At 53.7% G+C, this 18,930-nt stretch overlaps 1 protein-coding gene across 4 annotated transcripts in view; it reads left to right on the forward strand.

Annotated features, from left to right (window-relative positions):
• GSG1L (GSG1 like) overlaps positions 1-18,930 on the forward strand; it is a gene marked incomplete at both ends in the record, with an annotated part of 230,803 nt that overhangs the window by 210,575 nt on the left and 1,298 nt on the right. For all 4 annotated transcript variants that reach the window (XM_080703253.1, XM_080703256.1, XM_080703255.1 and 1 more), the window contains one exon: positions 6,955-7,025. In XM_080703253.1, coding sequence (XP_080559379.1) covers positions 6,955-7,025 — 71 coding nt within the window. The remainder of the gene's footprint in view (positions 1-6,954; positions 7,026-18,930) is intronic.

Consider the following 18,930-nt stretch of genomic DNA (forward strand, 5'->3'; position numbering starts at 1 on the left):
GGCCAGCCTCAGCTACTTAGTAAGGCCCTTACAACTTAGTGAGGCTGTGTTTCAAAATATAAAAAAAAAAAGAGGGTTGGGGTATAGCTTAGAGGTAGAATGCCCCTATGTTCAAACCTCAGTAACACGTGCCCAAAAAAGGTAGGGATGGGGGCTTTGGGAGTGTGTTCTGCTAATGCTGAGAAAGGTAGGGATGGGGGCTTTGGGAGTGTGTTCTGCTAATGCTGAGAATTATTTTATTTCCAATTAATAATTGGAAATAAAATAATTTCTATGCCATGCCATTTTCAAGGTGTCTCTCTCTCTCTCTCTCTCTCTCTCTCTCTCTCTCTCTCTCTGTCTCTCTCTGTTGAACCTAGGGACAGTCTACCTCCAGGATATACTCCCAGCCCTTTTTATTTCATTTATATTTTGAAACAGGGTATCCTAAGTTGCTGAGGCTGGCCTAGAACCTGTGGTCCTCCTACTGGGCTCACAGGTGTGTGCCACAACACCTGGCTTATGAGTCTCTCTTTAAAAATCCAATAATACTGAAACAGGAGAGAAAACCATAAACCATTCATAAAGACTGGGCCAGAGCACAGATCCTGAGGGTAACTTTATCTTCTCTGTTATTTTCCATATGGTTTGCATTGTGAGTGTTTTACACACACACACACACACACACACACACACACACACACACACACACACACACAATGGGAAAAGAGGAAAAAAGAGAATGCTTTTTTTTTTTTTTTTTTTTTGGTGGTACTGGGGTTCCTGGAAGCCCTTCTACCTCCGGGCTACACTCCCTATTTTTTACATTTTCATTTTGGAAACAGGGTCTCCTAAGCCAGCGCGCGCGGCTGGCTTCGAACCTGCGCGATCCTCCTGTCTCTGCCTCCCAAGCGCGGGGATTACAAGCGTGCGCCACCACGCCCAGCCGAGAATGCTTTTTTTAAACGCATTTATTTCCCCTCTCTTGGAATGCCCCTTTTGCTGGGATGTTATGGAACCTTAATTTACTACCTGTGGTCACTTATTTGACAGAATTCCTTCTAATTCCATTCTTCATTGCATTGTGATTCGCTTGTTTAAAAGCCAGTGTGTTCTTGGTCCTTTGCGCCCGTCGCCCGGCTCTGTACCATCTGCCATGTGCTCACGACGGCTCCGTCTGGCCGCCCTCTCGTCCATCCTCACGCCCGCCTATGACTCCTCGTCAGCACCTTGCACGCCATCGCTCCGTGTTGGGGTCCTTTGCAATCACTCTTTATTCTTGAGAGGAGCGGGGTGCCTAGAATTTACAGGTGGCGCCACGAAGATGGCTGGGCCCTGGTGTGGACAGTTAGATCACGGGCCCAGGTGGCCGGCAAGGGAGGCAGAAAGCACAGGTGCAACCGGGGAACCATTGAAGAATGGCAGGAAGAACATCTGGAAGGAATGGCCGCTTCTCCAACCCCCTGCATCCTCCTCAACATCAGCAGCTGGCAGGAGGGCAGAGGAGGAGTGGGAGTCAGTGGTGGGGTTCTCAGGCCCCAACTTGGCTCCCACGCCACCCATTTGTTACCAGGGCTGCGGGGGGAGGCTGGGGGCCTGGCTGGGGGAAGGAGCCCACACGTGTCCAGAGCCTCACCTCACCCACTAGAAACGCAGCCTCTCAGGCCTCCCCCGGCCTCAGTGGTACCTTAGCATCTGGGAAGCACCAGGGCTGGAGGACTGAGCGATGCAGCCCTGGTCTGGGGGCTGGGGGCTGTGACCCGCGGGCAAGGGAATGTGGTCAAAATGTGGTCCTTGAACCCTTACCCATTTGCACAGATCCTCTGGGTATAAGGACAGAAACTGAGAGGGGTGTGACAATTGTCATGACCAGTGACATTGCTGGGGCACTCGAGCCAGCTTTTTGCATGTGTGGGTTTTTTTTTTTTTCATTTACTAAACATTTAATCCCAAGATGGGCATAGTGGTGCACGCTTGTAATCCCAGCATTTGGGAGGCTGAGACCAGAGGATTGTAGTTCGTGGACAGCCTCAGCTACTTAGAGAGGCCCTCTGCAACTTAGTGAGACCCTGTTTCAAAATAAAGAATAAAAATTGGGCTGGGGGTGTAGCTTGGAGGTCGTATGCCCCTGGGTTCCATCCCAAGACCTGCAAAAAAAACCCAAAAAACAAAAAAACCCTAATTCAAGATAAATTGAAAATTAAGGGGAAAAACCCAAGTTTTTTTTTTTTTTTTTCTTCTTTTTCTTTCTTATAGGTAGTTTAGGAAGCAGAGCATACTGAGTCTCAGTTCTTAAAAGGCAGTGGCTGGAGACTTTGGAAATGGAGCCCGTTCAGCCCTGGAATGTGGCTGACAGGCTCTGCAGGGCTTCCCGGGAGCAGCAGACTCCCACCCTGGACTCAGAGCCTCCAGGCTCCCACTCCCATATATCGGGTCTCCATTACATTCCAGACTGTATAGGTTATTGGTGGCAGTCTCTCTCTCTCTCTCTCTCTCTCTCTCTCTCTCTCTCTCTCTCACACACACACACACACACACACACAGCATCTCCGCTGTGATGACGGGTCCCCACTTCCCCCTGGGACCTCACAACAGAGATGGGCCCAGGGTGGGTGTGATAGGGAGCCTCCTGCCTGTCAGGGAGCGCACAGGGTGCTGTGGAAACCTGCTTGACTCCAGGGAACCAGAAACCTGACTTCAAATCCCAGTCCCACCACCAGCCAGCTGCAGGGGTGGGGCCGGCCCTGCTCCCAGACCCAGTCTCTTCCAGGCTCCATGTTTGGGGTCGGCACAGGGGGAGCTTCTGACCGGCCATAGCGGGAGCCCGTGGAAGTCTACAGAGACTGTGGATCAGGGCCCTCTTTTCCCCTGGGGAGCCGGTGCTGACATTTGCCAGCTGAGGGGGGGTGTGAGTGTCTCTTAGGATCAGCCTCCCCATCTGTAAGATGGAGACCAGGCTGTCGGTGTGTGAGCGGGGGCGTGGGATGCGCCGGCAGGTCCTGTGGGGGCCCCCTGAGCTGGCGCGCCTTTCTGGCCACCACGCTTGGCTTCCGCTCTGACTGTACTGGTCCCGATCTGGGGAGACTGTCTCCTCTGGGGCAGAAGGCCATGCTGGGGCCTCAGCCTGCGAGTCCAGGGGTTTGGGATACTTCGAAGCCGTATCCTTCACACTGTCAAACTTCCTTCAAATTATCTCTTTCCTGAAGCAATGACAGAGCGAGATCTCAGTAGTGAGATGGAAGAGGATGTGTCTGTGTTTGGTGGGGATGTGGCTGAGGCCTTACAGCAGTGGCCTTCCACGCCTGGAAGGATGGGGCAAGACTGAATGTGGACGCAGAATGGCAGACTGGAAAGGCCCAGGGAGGAGGGGCCGCCCCCCAGCACCGCGGCAGCGGCCATGGCAATGGTGGTGATAATCAGCGCTGAGCGGCATTCAAAGTGCTTTAAACAGGGTGCGCGTGGCATGTATTGGTCTGTGTAATCCTGGCGGCAGCCCTACGCGGTGGGAACAGTTTACACCCACCTATCAGAGGAGGAGGCCAAGCTTTAAGATGAGGGACATGTCCAGAATCAAATGGCCAGGAAGAGGTAGAGCCGCCCTTCTGACGCTCCGAGGACAACCCTGTGAGCCCCAGGAGGGGCATGACCCGCCTCGGTGCCCGGGTCCAAATGTATGTGTATATAGAAAGCACATATTCCCCACAGGACATTTCAGTTCAGAGCAGAGCGGGTATCCCCTTGTGACATGTGCAATGGTTTCTTTCCTCCTTCCTTTTTTCCTTCCTTCCTTCTTTCTCTCTCTCTTTCTCTCTCTCTCTCTCTCTCTCTCTCTCTCTCTCTCTCTCTCTCTCTCTTTTCAGTACTGGGATTGAACCCAGGGGCATTCTACCTCTGAGCTATACCCCCAGCCCTATTTTTTTTTTAATTCTTTATTTTGAAACAGGGTCTCACTGAATTGCAAAGGGCCTTGCTAAGTAGCTGAGCCTGGCCACCAACTGTGATCCTCCTGTCTCTGCCTCCCGAATGCTGGGATTACAAGCATGCAGGGGTTTCTTTTGCAGCTCTCTGGAGGCCGTGGCCGCCTCCTCATGGGGACTGCTCCAGACCTCAGAAGCTTCTTCTTCCCTTTCTGGCCACCCTTCCTCCCCAATCCTGCTTCCTTCCTTGAAGTACTTTGTGCCCATCACCACATTAGACCCTGAGGACCAAGATAAACCTCATCTTCCTCCTCTCTGAGCTGTGAAATGCTGGGGCAGACAGACTGTTAAGCAAGTTTTAAAACCCACAGGTCGTTAATGTGTTCTGAGCCCTCCGTCTGTGCCAGGTTCTTGAAACAACCACAACTATTGCTGCTGTGCCCACCGCTGCTGTGCCCATAAGAACACAGACTGAGAGCAGTGGGGTGAGGAGCAGAGGCCCCAGCTCGCCCAGGACCCCTCTTTACTCCAGGGCCCAAGGTCTCCCGTGGGCCCCGCGGCTTCCTGGTGAAAGGATAAAGTTTGACCACACCAGAGACCACCTTGTAGCCAAGAGATTTATTGGAGGGGCTGGTATGAAAGGAAGAGAGAGAGAGAGAGAGAGAGAGAGAGAGAGAGAGAGAGAGAGAGAGAAAGAAAGAAACAGGGAGAGAGAAAGAAGAATTCAGGAAGAGAGGGAGCGTGTGCTGGGATCAGGGTTATATAGAGGCTTGGTGTTACAGATTGGGGGCTGATAGGCTAGGAGAAATGCCCTTTGAACTAATTGGCTAGCATCCCATGGGAGGGGGTCATGCGGCCAGGTAATTGGCTCAGGGTCAGTGAAGAATGTCCCTCTCACTGATTGGCCAAAGGCACCAGGAGGTGGCAGCTCAAAAGGGGAGGTTTCTGAAGTAGGAACCTAATTCATCTAACACCTGGTGCCACATGCCCTCAGCCTCCGCAGAGGGAGGCGCCGAAGGTGTCAGCCTCGGCCCAGAGCCACTGCGGAGCCCGAGTCCTGCTCCAGGACCCAGAAGACTGCACATCTAGGGTTTACATGGGTGAATCAGGTGGGTGGGGAGGAGATGGAGTTTGTGCAAGAAAATCAGTTCTCTCCATGGCAAAGGGGCATCAGAGAAAGACGGCAGGAGCGGGCCTGGAGCTCAGCTCGCCCTCCGATGAACGAGCAGGTCCCGCATCTTCACGATGAAGCTGTAGGGTCCCTCATCCTCCTGAAGCCTCTGCTGGGCCCCACCAGTGATTCTCGACCTGGCTGCTCATTACAGTCCCTGGGGGATCCTCCACAACACTCGGTGACCTCCCCCCAGGGCCAGTTAAGATCCACTGGACAAACAACCTCCTGTGAGCCGCAGACAAGGCTCCAAGCAACCGCACCCAGATTATCTGCAGCTTGGGAGGACGGAACCAGCGTGGAGTGGCTGCGTCAGAGACCATATGGTTCCCAAAGCCTCAAATATTTACTGTTTGGATGTTTACAGGAAATGTTTGCCAGCCCCTGGACTAGATGGGTATTCACCCTGCCAACCTTTTTAACATCCTTCTAGCATAAAACAGAGCGCGCAAAGCCATGATAACGTGTGCGAAACAGGTCCGCTCTCCCCAGGGGTTGCCGCCACCCCCTGCCCAGGGTGCAGCCTGGCCCACGGAGATCTCAGTCATTGGCAGGTGCTATTTGCTGTTTTTGCTGCTGAACTTGGGGCTTTGGGGCAGCAAGACTGGGATAACCAAGGAGGAAAGGGACAAGGGAGGTGCCAGGCAGGGCTGGCTCCCTCCCTCCTCAGACCACAGCCCCTCTTCCCAGGCCCGAGGCTCTGGCCTGCCAAGCCCAAGGAGGTGCAAGTGAACCTCAAGATACCAGGAGAATTGGGAGCTGAAGGCGGGTCCAGGAATTGGTTCTGGGTTAAGGCTGACATGCGGGAGGATGTGGGGAGCTGGCCACATAGCAGCTCTGCCATCGCTGACCCGGGAACACTGGATACGGCCAGGCAGCGGTGCTCTGGGATGAAGACGGGGCTCAGTTGGCTGCTCCAGCCTCCCATCCAATGACCGAATCCAGTTCTATCTCCATGACTGGTGATCTCCAGTCTTGAGAACCTCTGGTGATGGGGAACTCACCACCTGGCTCGATAGGTGCATGCCAATATTTGGGAGATTGGACAAGTCCTAAACGTCTATCAATGGGATATTGGATATTAATTATTCTTTCATATACAACTATAGAAAGAAAGGACCTCTTGCAGTTATTGGTAGGAAAGAAGTTGAGAGACCAGGCATTTATTTGTATGTAGAATTATCTTTGGGAAATGTCCTAATTTAGTTAAGAAATGTTTCACAGTGAGTGCGGTGGCACATGCCTATAATCCCAGTACTTGGGAGGCTGAGACAGGATGATCACAGGCTCAAGGCCAGCCTCAGCAACTTAGTGAGACCCTGTTTCAAAATAAAAAATAAAATAGGGCTGGGGGTATAGATCAGAGGCAGAATGTCTCTAGGTTCAATCTCCAGTACCACACATTAAAAAAAAAAGTTACACGGCTAATGAAAGGCCATCATCCCTACACCAGAAAATGGATGTAAGTAAAAGGAAGACTCCTCTCGTAAGGGTAACCACCACTTACCTTTTGGCATACATCTTTGCTTACTAATTTTTTGGTGCAAATCAGTATGTAATTCTGAAAAACAATCAGACCATACCTATCTCTTGTAATATGCATATTACTGGCCATGAGCATCTTGTGCGGCCGCCGGCCCGCCGCCGAGGACGCTCTTGCGTGAGGACACCGGGTTTGCTCCTTATCTCCTCCGGATGCCTCAGTTCCCTCATCAGTAAAACAGAAATGGCGATGCCCAGCTCCCAGGGTTTTGGTGGAGGTCCCTGGGGCAATGGGCAGAAGTCACTTTGCAAAAGGCACTCGTAAGGGGAGTCTGCGCTCGTCCAGTCCCCGGGCCCTGCCAGCTCAGCCTTCTTTTCCTGATACAGGTTTGTTTTTCTTTCCAGGATGGAAAAGGGGGACGTGGGCGAGGAGGAGGACTTCCGCCTGGACTGCCGCCATGAGAGATACCCCACCCGTAAGTGCCTTGTCCGTGGGCTGTCAGGGGGCAGGTAACCCCTGGAGACGAGCCAGGCCAGCCTCCCCCTGTGCACATACCACAGTGGGGAAACTGAGGCTGGTGTCTCAGTATAGCAAGTGTGTGCCACCGCCGAAGCCCTCACAGTGGAGCTGGACCGCTGAAAGACGAGGGAGACTGCGGGACCTTTAAGGCAGGCGGGCGGGCAGGGAAGTCATGGCCGCAGGCCAGGCCTGGCTCAGGAAGAACAGCCCTGGGTAACATCCGCCGTGTCAGGGAGGGGGCGGTAGATGAGATGCTCTTGGAGGCTTAGAATTCACCGACTTCATATGGCTCACCGTGGGGGACACCATAAAGAAGGAATCTAGGGCATCCATTAGGAAAACAAATGTCAGCACAGAAAGAGAAGGGAGGTAAAAGTGTTGCTGGAAAATTAAAAAGGGCAGTAGTCACGGCCAGGCCAGAGTTGACGTTGACATGGTCACAGCCGGGAGCCACAGGCCTCTACCCTGCCCTGTGCAGAGGGCTTCCCGGGCCTGTCCTCCGGTCCCTGCAAAGCCCCAGCCCCACAGGGATCCCATCCACATTTAGCCCATGAGGAAAAGAAGGCCTGGAAGGGTGGAGTATCTGGCTCAAGGTCACACGGCTTTGCTCTCCCACATCTCTCACATCTTTTGAGATGTTCCAGTGACTTCCGTCTGGGTCTGGGTCTCTGTTTCAGAGGCTCCCCCACCTTCACCTGCTGAAGGCTGGCAGTACAGGGTAGTTGGTGTCTTGATACCCCAGCCGCCTTGACCTTGGCTGGGACCCTCCAGGCGTGCGATTGGCAGTCTCCCTGCAGGACGCACACTCGGTGACCACTGGGCTTCATGGCCCTCCTGTCCCCTCCCTTCCCTGGACTACAGTTCCTCTGTCCATCCTGCCACTGTCGGCACCCAAATTCCTTTCCCAGAGTTTGCTTCTGGGGGAAATCCAAGCTGGGGGTGGGGGGGGGGGCAGAGATCTGACCTCAGGGCTGTCTGACTCCCATCCTGTGATCCTGGTGACTGGGAAGCGGCTCTGCTGGGGAGGAGATGGAGCCCAGGCGGGCCGAGAAGAGAGGTCTGGTCTGCGCTGAGAGGGAAAGGGCTGCACGGAAGGCATCAGCCCAGGGAGGTGACCAAAGACAGCTACCTGATGTGGGCGCTGGCCCCCACCACAGGCTCATGCCAGGTGTCTGCTGGGGCGGGGACTTCCTGGGAGAAGGGGCCATGGGCCAGGCCTGTGGCGGGGCAGCTTTGCCCAGGAGGGCAGAGGGGAGTGTCTCTCAGGGCAGGGTGTCAGGGACACAGACTGAGAGCCCTGGTTCATCCCAGAAACTCCACTCCCTTGCCTGGGCGGAGGGGGTGGTGAGGGGGAACTGCGGCTTGTCTTGGGGGCATCTGAGGAACTGGGGGAGGTTGCTGAGGCCGCCATTCCTGGGGACCTGGTGGTGCCTGAAGTGGCAGTGGGGAGGGAAGTAGGCGGGTTGGAGAACTCTCAGCTGGTGGAGTTGTCAGGGTCTTCATCTGGGCTCCCCTGGAAGCTGACCCTCAACCCCAGACCAGGCTGCGGCAGTGAGAGCTTTCCTTGGGGATCACAGGCAGCACCCGAAGGAGCAGGAAGGGACCCCAGAAAGGGAAAGGCAGGCAGCCAGGGAGGCTGTGGACCCCATCTCAGGCCCTGGGGTGACCCCCAGCCCCCCCAGCTGCTAGGAACTCTTCTGGGCTACGCCGGGGCTGGGGGGCTGTGGAGTGGGCCAGTGTGACCTCTGGTGTTTCTAGGTCAGGAGGACGGAGGGCTGGGCTGCGGGGGAGGGGCAGCATGCACCGCCATGGGGGGGGGTGTCGAGCCACCATCAGAGCCTGGGGCGGGAGGGAGGAGCCTAGGGAGGGCAGGACTTCTGCCCTGGTGTGATCGGAGCAGGGGCACAGTGTCTGCCTGATGGAGGGGTCTAGCTAGAGTTGCAAGGAGTTTGAGGAGCTGTGGGGCATCCCGATGGAGGGAGGGAGCTTAGGGGTCTGCATGTGGGTTGGGGTCAGCACAGTTGAAGCTGATGATGGCTGAGCCCACCTGGGGAGAAGGAGGTGGGCCAGGTCCTGACACCCCAGGGGGGCTCAGAGGACCTGGGAAGTGGGAAGCCCGTGGGGGTGGGGAGGGCTGCTGCCCGGGAATATTTTCTAAGTTCTGGCTTCTCAGGGAAGAATAGTCTCGGATCCCACAGCCCCACGGCGGGGAGCCTTTGTCAGGCAGCAGGGTGAGCAGGTCCTCCCTGGGAGCCCACGGAGCTGCCCCTGTCAAAACAGAAGCAATCCGCTGCTTCTGTGACCTCCGAAGGTCATCTGCTTCTCCATTTAGAGAGGCTTCTCTGGGACCTGGGAAAATGGAGATAAACAAGGCAGATTTCTGGCCTGTGCCATCCCCAGGCACAGAGGGGAGACAGAGCCAAGCCATTACTGCATGGTGTGGCCAGAGCCACGGTGGGGTCAGCACGCAGGGCGGGCGCCTCCTCCGCTGGGGCTGGGGGCAGGACGGGCGCTGACCGGGGCAGTCCACTTCGGTAGGAGCCACAGCTGTAACCAGCCTGCAGGAAGAACTCAGTCCCAGCCGGCCTGATCATAATGTCTCGCCGTCGTCCATGTGTTCTGAGGACTTCACGCTTACTTCCTTAATCCTAAACACAGGCCCATTTCATAGAGAGGGAAAGGAGGTCCCTGCAGGTAGAGACTGGTCCTCAATAGCCCACACCCAGCAAGAGCTGGGTGGAGCCCTGTGTGCGGCTCCAGCACCCCACCCCCAGGGTGAGCTGCGCTGCTCAGTCAGTGGCTGCGCTTGCAGGTCCCCCCCAGGCAGGGCACCAGGGGCAGGAGCACAGCCAGAAAGGCTCTGGGCCCTCACGGAGCTCACGGCCTGGAGAAGTAGCTGTCAGACCCACCAGGGGAAGGGCACCATCTCCAGGCTCTGGACTCTGAGCTGCCAGTGGGTTTTCTGCCGAGAAAATATTTTGGAAACGCCTGGGTGAGTTTTGCAATATTTCTGCGTGGAGCAGCTGCTCAGATCTTGCGAGGGACTGACTGGCTGGCAGGAGGGCGGGGGAGGAGGGCTGTCGGAGCCCACAGCATCACACACCGTGCGGGGGTGGGGGGGTGCCCGGCGCCTCACCGCCACCTCATCTGATGGCTGCTCCAGCCCCAAGAAGGAGGGATTATTCTCCTTATGCAGTTGGAGAAACTAAAGCATCGAAAGTCCAGTCGACGTTGCTGAGGTCTCTGGTGTCCTGGGCAATAAATTGGCTCGACGTTTAGATCCTTTGCTCACCCTGGGCAGGACAGGAAGCCCTCCTGTCCCCTGAGCCCCGACCTCACTTCCTCCCCTTCTCAGGCTCAGCGTGCAAACTCCCTCCCTCCCGCGGGGCTCTACCCAGGTGCCCTCCCTCTAAATCTTTGCATGGCTGACTGTCTCCTCTTTCCATCTCAGCTGAGAGCTTTCCTTGATCTCCTTCACAATTTCTCAGTTGCCCCCATTCTCTATGTGCCTGTAATCCCAGTGCCGGGGAGGCTGCGACCGGAGGATTGCAGGTTTGAGGCCAGCCACAGCATCTTAGAGAGACTCTCAGAAACTTAGCGAGACCCTATTTCAAAATAAAATATTAAGCCGGGCGTGGTGGCGCACACTCGTAATCCCCGCGCTTGGGAGGCGGAGACAGGAGGATCGCGCAGGTTCGAAGCCAGCCGCACGCGCTGGCTTAGGAGACCCTGTTTCCAAATAAAATATGAAATAGGTCTGGGAGTGTAACCCGGAGGTAGAAGGGTTCCATCCCCAGTACCACCAAAATAAATAATTAATAAATAAATAAAGTATTAAAGGTCTGGCCGGGTGTGGTGAGACACTCTAATAATCCCAGTACTTGGGAGACTGAGACAGGAGGATCACAGGTTCGAAGCCAGCCTCAGCAGTTTAGTGAGGCTCTCAGCAACTTAGTGAGACCCTGTTTCCAAATAAAATATAAAATAGGTCTGGGGGTATAGCTGGAAGGGAGAAGGCCCTTGGGTTCCATCCCCAGGAACACACACACACACACACACACACACACACACACACACACACGGTCTGGTGTGTGGCTCAGAAGTAGAGTGCCCTGGGTTTGATCCCCAGTACCATAAAAACAAAACAAAACTAAACTAAAACATTTGCTGCTCTCTGAGATTATCTTTTGTATTTACACACTTGGTTTATGTTTCATCGCCTCTCCCCACTAAGCTCCAAGAGAACAGACATCTGGTCTACTTTATTCATGGCTGAATTCCAGGAGCTTAAGACCATGTGGGACACACAGTAGGTGCTTAGTTGTTGATTCGGGACCTCAAAATGTCTTCCAGCACCTCCCATCCAAGCAGACACTTTTACATAAACCGTGACATAAACTTTTGACTATCTTAACTGCCCCCAAAGTTGCTATATTTTTCCTTGGGTTCTTGTGATAGGGATTCTGCCACATTTTTTTTTTTTTCCTGAGGAAAGAATTTGCTTTTGAAACCTGCCTTTGGGGCTTTGCAGTGCCACCAGCTCGCTCAGGAGCACATCAGAGGTGACGTCTGACGCGGCGGCGACACTGCCATATGGTCCAGGTGTCTGCATCTTCCTTTCGGGGGCGACTGGGCTTTGCAGCTGATTGCAGCTGTCAAGTTCAATGCCCGAGACAAACCTCTGATTCTTCCAGGTGTGCCTGTAAGGCCGGGCTCGGCAAGAGGCTGTCACTTGCCAGGCACCGAGGTGGCTTGTGGGAACTCCGTCTAGACAGGCCTCAGCCACTGCTGCCCTCAGAATAGCAGAGGGAATTTCAAGGATGACTTTTTTTTTTTTTTCGCCAATCCCAGAGCAACTTGGCATTTTTATTAGATCAAAATCAAATCCAATGGAGCCGTGCTCAAGCCGCTTCCTTTATTAACATGGAAGGAGACAATATTTCTGAAATAAATATCAATAGCATTTTGCTGAGAGCACAGACGGGCTTGCAGCTTGGAGACATCAGAGACCCCGGCTCTGGGGGTCAAGAGACCCAAGCCCACATTAGCACCAGGGTCCCAGGGCGGGGGTGCCGCCCACCCTCAGAGTTCCTGGTTCTGTAGGTCTGGGCCAGACCTGGGGGTCGGCCTTCCTAACGAGTTCCCAGCAATGCTGCTGCTGCTGGTCCTCAGACCAGATTCGGAACAGAGCTCAGCCCTTGGGCCGGCCTGTCCTCTGAAGCATCTGCCATCAATCACTTGCCTGGCCTTCTCAGCAACTTTGAGATGGGAACTGCTGCTTCTCTGGCCAGTTCCCCTCGAATATGTCCTCCTCCAACATAAGTTCGTTCGTGTCTTTCCAGCCTCTCCAAGCTCCAGCAGCCTCCCGGGTGGAACATTCCGCAGAGGCCTGCTGCCGCAGCCAATCCCGTCTGCGTTTGTTTCAGTCACTTGGGAGGGTGACTCTGTCTGTCCCCACGCTCCCTCTGTCCCCACGCAGCTGGGGCTGTGAGTAGTATTTTGATTCCACAGGTGAGTACTTGGTTCCCAGAAACAAGCACTCATCCTGCAGCCCCGGCCTGCCCATCTCACCCCAAGCCTCCCAGCACCATTGTTTCCTGTCTTAATTGTTTTTTCCTCTGCAGTGCTGAGGGTTGCACCCCGAGGTGCTTTACCACTGAGTGTTTACACCCCCAGCCTCTTTTGTCTTTTATTTTGAGACAGGCTTTCACTAAGTTGCCCAGGCTGGCCTTGAACTTGTGATCCTCCTGTCTCAGCCTGCCGAGTAGGAGTAGCTGAGATTATAGGTGAGCACACATTGCATCTAGCTGTTTTCTTTATGCCTGTTTTTTGGGGGAGTCTAAGGCAATGGTACCCAATCATGCCTGTTGCTAAGAGACAGGAAAGTTGTTAAAACACTTAAAAAGCCTCATGCCTCAGTTTGGGATTGCTCGGGAATCTGTAGCAGATAGGTCTGATGATAAGGCAGAAACCTCTGAGGGTGGGGTGACCCCGATGCCTGTTAGACCCCTATACCTCCACCTCGCACCCAGACGTTATGGACCTGAAACCCTCCCCCTGCAGCCCAAGGTGCCTGTTTTGCAGCCGGGCTCTTACTTACCTTCCCCAACCACAACGCTGCCGGGCTTTTCACACCTCCTGAAAACCTCACAGGCCTGCCAAGAATCTATTTCACACCCTGTTCCTTCTGCTTGAAATGACCTGCCCCCTCCCTCCACCAGGCAGAGCACTAAACCGCCCAAGTGGGAGCTGCAGGGACTCTTGCTTTCAAACCTAACTCAAAAGTCTGGGATTGGCCACCAGCCATTTTTGTTTGGGGGCACTGGGCGTGGAACCCGGGGGCGTTCTACCTCCAAGCTACACTCCTCCAGCCCTGTTTTTTTATTCTTTATTTTGAAACAGGGTCTCACTGAGTTGCAAAGGGCCTCACTAAGTAGCTGAGGCTGGCCGTGAACCGCGATCCTCCTGTCTCGGATTCCAAGCGTGCGCCACCACGCCCGGCACCAACTTCTTGGTGTTTAATATGTTTTTACTGGTTCATTGCAATCTCACGTCATAATGAAGTTCGTAGTGATAGGGAGATGTGTGCGCGCAGCCCTTGGTGAGCTCCTCCCGCCCCCGACTCCTGACTCCCGACACCCTCCTCTTCCCCACACAGGACACTGAGATTAGCTTTGGGGATTTCATATCCGTACACAGCATCCTTGGAAGTATTTCCCTTATAAAGTCTCTTCCTCCCTCAAGCCCCCGCTGTCACTTCACTGAAATCTCTCCTCCTTTATCTGGAGGCCCTCTGGTAGGCCACGTCTCCCTACCTCCCACGTAAGAGGGAAGCATATGACCTTTCACTTACTGTGATTGGTTAATCTCACTTAGTATGATATTCTCTAGATCCATCCATTTTCCTGCAACTGACAGAATTTTATGCTTCTTTATGGCTGAGTAGAATTCCACTGTGTGTCTACCACCGCTCCATGGCCCATGCATCTGTTGATGGACACCGAGGCTTGGCTCCATGATTGGGCTGTTGTGAATTGTGCTGCAATGCACATGGCTATGCACGTGTCCCTATAATGTTCTGACTTCAGTCCCTTTGGGAAGATGCCCAGGAAGAGCATAGCTGGATTGTATGGTGGATCCATTCCCAGTTTCCTGAGGAATCTCTACACAGGCCTCCACAGCAGCTGCACCAACTTGCAATCCCACCAACGGTGCAGAAAAGTCCCCGTTTCTCCACAGACTGGCCAGCATTTCTTGTTGTTCCCTTCTTAATGACTACCATTCTAATGGGGTTAGATAGACTCTCAGGGTCATTTTGATCTCCCGCTCCCTGGCTGCTGCCGCTGTTGGACATTTCTTCATCTATTTATTGGTCATTTGTACTTCTTTTGTGAGGGCTGACCTTTTGAATGAGGCTGCCGGATTCAAAGTCCAGTCGTGAGACCTTGGGAAGTTGGCTCAGCTGCTGTGGGCCTCAGTTCCTCAGCTGTAAAATGGGGGTGGAAGCAGCCTTGCGTTCTCCAAGACTCAGGGAGCCGATGTTCATGCCGCACCCTGACTGGTCCTGGCCGTCGGGTAGAGGTGGTTTTCTCTTGCCGTCTTTCGGCGCGTGTGTCTGTCTCCCCCACTGCACGGTGAGCACCCAGTGGGCTGGGCTGGGTGTCGCTCGCATCTACAGACCAGAACCTCACACGGGAAGCACTGGGGATCCGTGGCTCTGGGAGAGATGGCAGGTTAGGTAAGCTCGGCCTGATCCCAAATTTGAGAAAGAGGAAGGCAATGTTATAGCTTAACAACAGAGTGCCAGCCGGGCATGGTGGCACACGCTTGCGATCCCAGTACTTGGGAGGCTGAGACCGGAGGATCATGGTTCACGGCTAGCCTCAGGTACTTAGTGAGGCCCTCCGCAACTTAGTGAGACCTTGTTTCAAAATAAAGAATAAAAAATAGGGCTGGGAGTATAGCTCAGACGTAGGATGCTTCTAGGTTCAATCTCCAGTACAACAAACAAACAGGGCGCCCAGCCGGGCGTGGTGGTACATGCCTGTAATCCCAGTACTACAGAGGCTCAGACAGAAGGGTCACAGGTTCAAAGTCAGTCTTAGCAACTTAGTGAGACCCCGTTACAAAATAAAAAATAAAATAGAGCTGGGGGTGTGGCTCGGAGGTAGAATATCTCTGGGTTCAATCCCCAGCACCAAAACAAAACAAAACAGGGTTTCCAAAAGGTGGATTTTAATGAATAGGATGGCCCCCCCTCAATCTAAGACCACCTGCCCCAAGGTAGACCAGAAGACCCAGCCTTCCCACCCCACGGGTCCCATGCAAGCCTGCCCTCCCTCCTAAGGAGACCTGGTGCTTGTCCTTCAGACAGACAGTCGTACACAGCCAACCCCGTGTTTGGGGCGGGGCTGGCGCTGGGCACGCAGCTCTGAGCAAAAGCAGAGCTGGCTTAGTCCCCATGTGACATCAGCCCAAAGAGGAGACGGAGCGGAAGCAAAGAAGCAGACATTTCCACATGTGGTGGCGCCTCCGCAGCCCCTTGTGGTGGAGACTGACAGAGGGGGCCTTGTGGGCATGATGTTCCTCACTGGTGGGCTCCAAAGCCACGCAGCCGTGCACCCTGCCTCTGTCCTCCACCACTCCCCACGTCCCTCCCCTCCCATAGGGCGGAGTTCAAGGCTAGGCAGCTGGTCTGCTGGACAGCCTGCCAATCCTACACAGAGACTGTCAGCCCCTTAGACAGTGGCGGCCGATGGCAGTTTTCTTGTAAAGGGACCGGCTCCTAGGAGCCCAGCAGGGCTGTGGAGTCACAACACCAACACCACCCTCTGCCTACCCCCGAGGCCTGCCCGTCTGCACGCTCCCAGCTGCCAAGGACCCTTGGGCAGGTGCCTTGATTTCCCCATCTGCCCCTCAAACTCAGTGAGTCCATTTTGAAATAGTAGATGTGATTTAGTTCAATTCAGCAGAGCCTGGAGCTTAGCCCTGGGATCCTGATGCCCTGGCTAGGTAGGGCTCAAGACAGTGGTTTCCCCCTGAAGAGCAGGTGTCAGGGCTGGAAGAATGCAGATGTTAAATATATCCCTGTCTTGATATCTGGATAAAAAGGAAAAAGGAGTCACATCTTTTGAGCATATCCTGGAAGCCAAGTACTCTGCTTAGCCTGGAGTGGGGTTGGGGATCCAGGGGGAACTTGAACATAACACCAGTACCCGCCCTCTGAGCGAGACCGTGGGCAAGTCCCTTTCCACCGGTGAGCCTCGCCTTCCCCATCTGTAAACACAGGCTGTTGCACCTTGCCCCATTCCAGGCCTGGCATTGGTTTTGTTTTTTTCCCCACAGCTGTCCACTCTCTGAGGTTGGGTAATGAGGGGCTTCTATGCTGGGCGCCTGGGGCCCTCCTTGGTCTCTGTATATCACATCCATTTGCCGGCTCAGAGGGGTAAAGTTGCTTATCAAAAGCCAAACAGCTTTAAAAATCCATATCGCTTCTAAGTGATGGAGCCTGGATTCAAACTTTTGACTGTTAGACTCAAGTCCAGTTTGTCCCCCTGAGCCCGCACCCACAGGAGGAGGGGCTGAACAGAGAGCCGCCGGATCAGGTGCAGAATATTAGAGGGAGACGTGTGGGTGCAGCTCTGGGGTCGCCCCAACCCTCTCCCAGAGCTTCTCTGTCAAAGCATGTCAGCTCAGGACCTGCTCTGGGCCGGGCCAGGGGCCAGAGGACTCCAAGAAGAAGCCGACCTGGCCCTGCCCACACAGATGTCCCTCCCCCGGGTGGGGTGGGGAGGCCCACACTGGGCAGGACACCGAGGGGCAGAGGAGGGGCGAGGCCTGTGCCTGCGGCCCCGTGGCTCCCTAGAGTGCATAGCATTTGAGAGAAGACGAGAGGATTCGACCTCAGACAAGAGCAGGCAAGAGCGTTCCCAGCCAGGGACCAGCAGAGGCAGAGCCGCAGAACAGAGTCGGGGGACAGCGCCAGAGGCTGCGGGATGGCTTCCCGTGGGCCGAGTCCCACCCAAGAGATGCCGCCTGGCCCACGGATGGCTGAGAAGACTTCAAAACCTTGAGTCCCATCACTGAAAGTCCCCATCACTGAAAGTCTGGGGCGTTTTCATTTGAAGTCCAGATGTTCAGGGTCTCTAACTTTTGCAAGTGTCTCTGAACTCTTCTGAAGATCCGCGCCTGCATCCTGAGTGGAGGGAGAGCCTGGCCCTCTCCACCTGGTTCTGTGATTTGCTTGGGCTGCAAAGATGCTGTGAGTTGGGGTCTCTCGAGCCACAGCACAAGGCCTGTTCTCTGCTGGGTGACTGGGCCCAATGTAAAGAGACAAGACTGGGGAGAAGGGAGGTGGGGAGACGACACACTGTTGTGACCAGGCCCTGAGGGGGGGACCCCGTCCTCAGCAACTGGCTCCGGACCCAGGGGACAGAGAGCCTGATTCTAACTCAAAAGATAGGGGTTTGGCTTTTTTCCCATAATAATAATAATAATAATAATAATAATAATAATAATAATAATAATAAATAATAATAAAGATCATCTGGGCATGGTGGTGCACACCTGTAATCCCAGTACTTGGGGGGCCGAGTAAGGAGGATCATAAGCTCTAGACTAGCCTCAACAACTTAGCGAGGCCTTCAGCAACTTACTGGGACCCTGTTTCAAAATAAAAGATAAAAGTGGGCTGGGGGTATAGCTCAGAGATAGAAAGCCCCGGGTTCAATCCCCAGTAATACACACACACGCATGCACGCACACACGCACGCATGCACACATGCACATATTACAGTAAACTCTCCACGGTCTGCCTGTTGGCGACTGTAAGAGCAGCTGCAATCACTTCTAAATGCTCATTTAGAAAAACAATCAAACCTTTCTGTGCACCAAATATTTGCTTCTTGATTTTAAAACAACATCCCAAACACCTTTATCTTGGCAGCAAGCTCTTCCAAAGACTGCAACTGTTTCGGTGACTGAGGCCAAAATAAATGTGTTTTTTTTTCAAGGCCAAATGATTCCGGAATGTTTGCAAAATGTTTCCCTTTAAAAATATAGTCAAATTTGCAAAACATTAAAGAATATTAAAAGAGAAAACAAAAAGTAAAAAATAGTTACACACACACACACACACACACACACACTCTGCTGTGGACAAAACCACCTTTCTGTTTTGCTGGATGGGAACATCCAGCATTTTTTTTTTCTTTCTTTTTTCTCTCTTTTTACTAAAGGTTGAACCCAGAGGGCACTCTACTTCCAAGCTATATCCCCAACCCTATTTTATTTTTATTTTGAAACAGGGTGTTGCCAAGTTGCTGAGGATGGCCTCCAACCTACAATACTCCTGTCTCAGCTCCCAAGTACTGGAATTACAGGTATGCACTACCATGTCCATCTTCAGCCTTTTTTTTTTTTTTTTTTTTTTTTGGTGGTACTGGGATTCCTGGAAGCCCTTCTACCTCGGGCTACACTCCCAGACCTATTTTATAGTTTTTTATTTGGAAACAGGGTCTCTTGAGCCAGTGAGGCTGGCTCCGAATCAGCTCGCTCCTCCTGTCTCCACCTCCCAAGCGCAGGGATTACAAGCATGCGCCACCACGCCCGGCCAGCCTTTTTTTTTTTTTTTTTCTAGGCAGAATCTCCTAGCGGTCAAGCTGTTTTGTGATGGAGGATGAGCAATGAGCCCTCTGTCCCTAGCAGTATGCGAGCACGAGCTTGGCTTCACTAGGAATTTCCACCTCAGTGGGTTTTCTTTGAAAGCCTGTCTGATGTTAAAATATGGCGGGTAGGTCTGTGCACCCATTAGGGCTCGGAGTAGGAGAACCATGAGTTGGAACACACTTCCTTTAAAGCTT

The sequence above is a fragment of the Muscardinus avellanarius genome, assembly GCF_963383645.1.
Source record: "Muscardinus avellanarius genome assembly, chromosome: 10".
NCBI classification, from domain to species: domain Eukaryota; kingdom Metazoa; phylum Chordata; class Mammalia; order Rodentia; family Gliridae; genus Muscardinus; species Muscardinus avellanarius.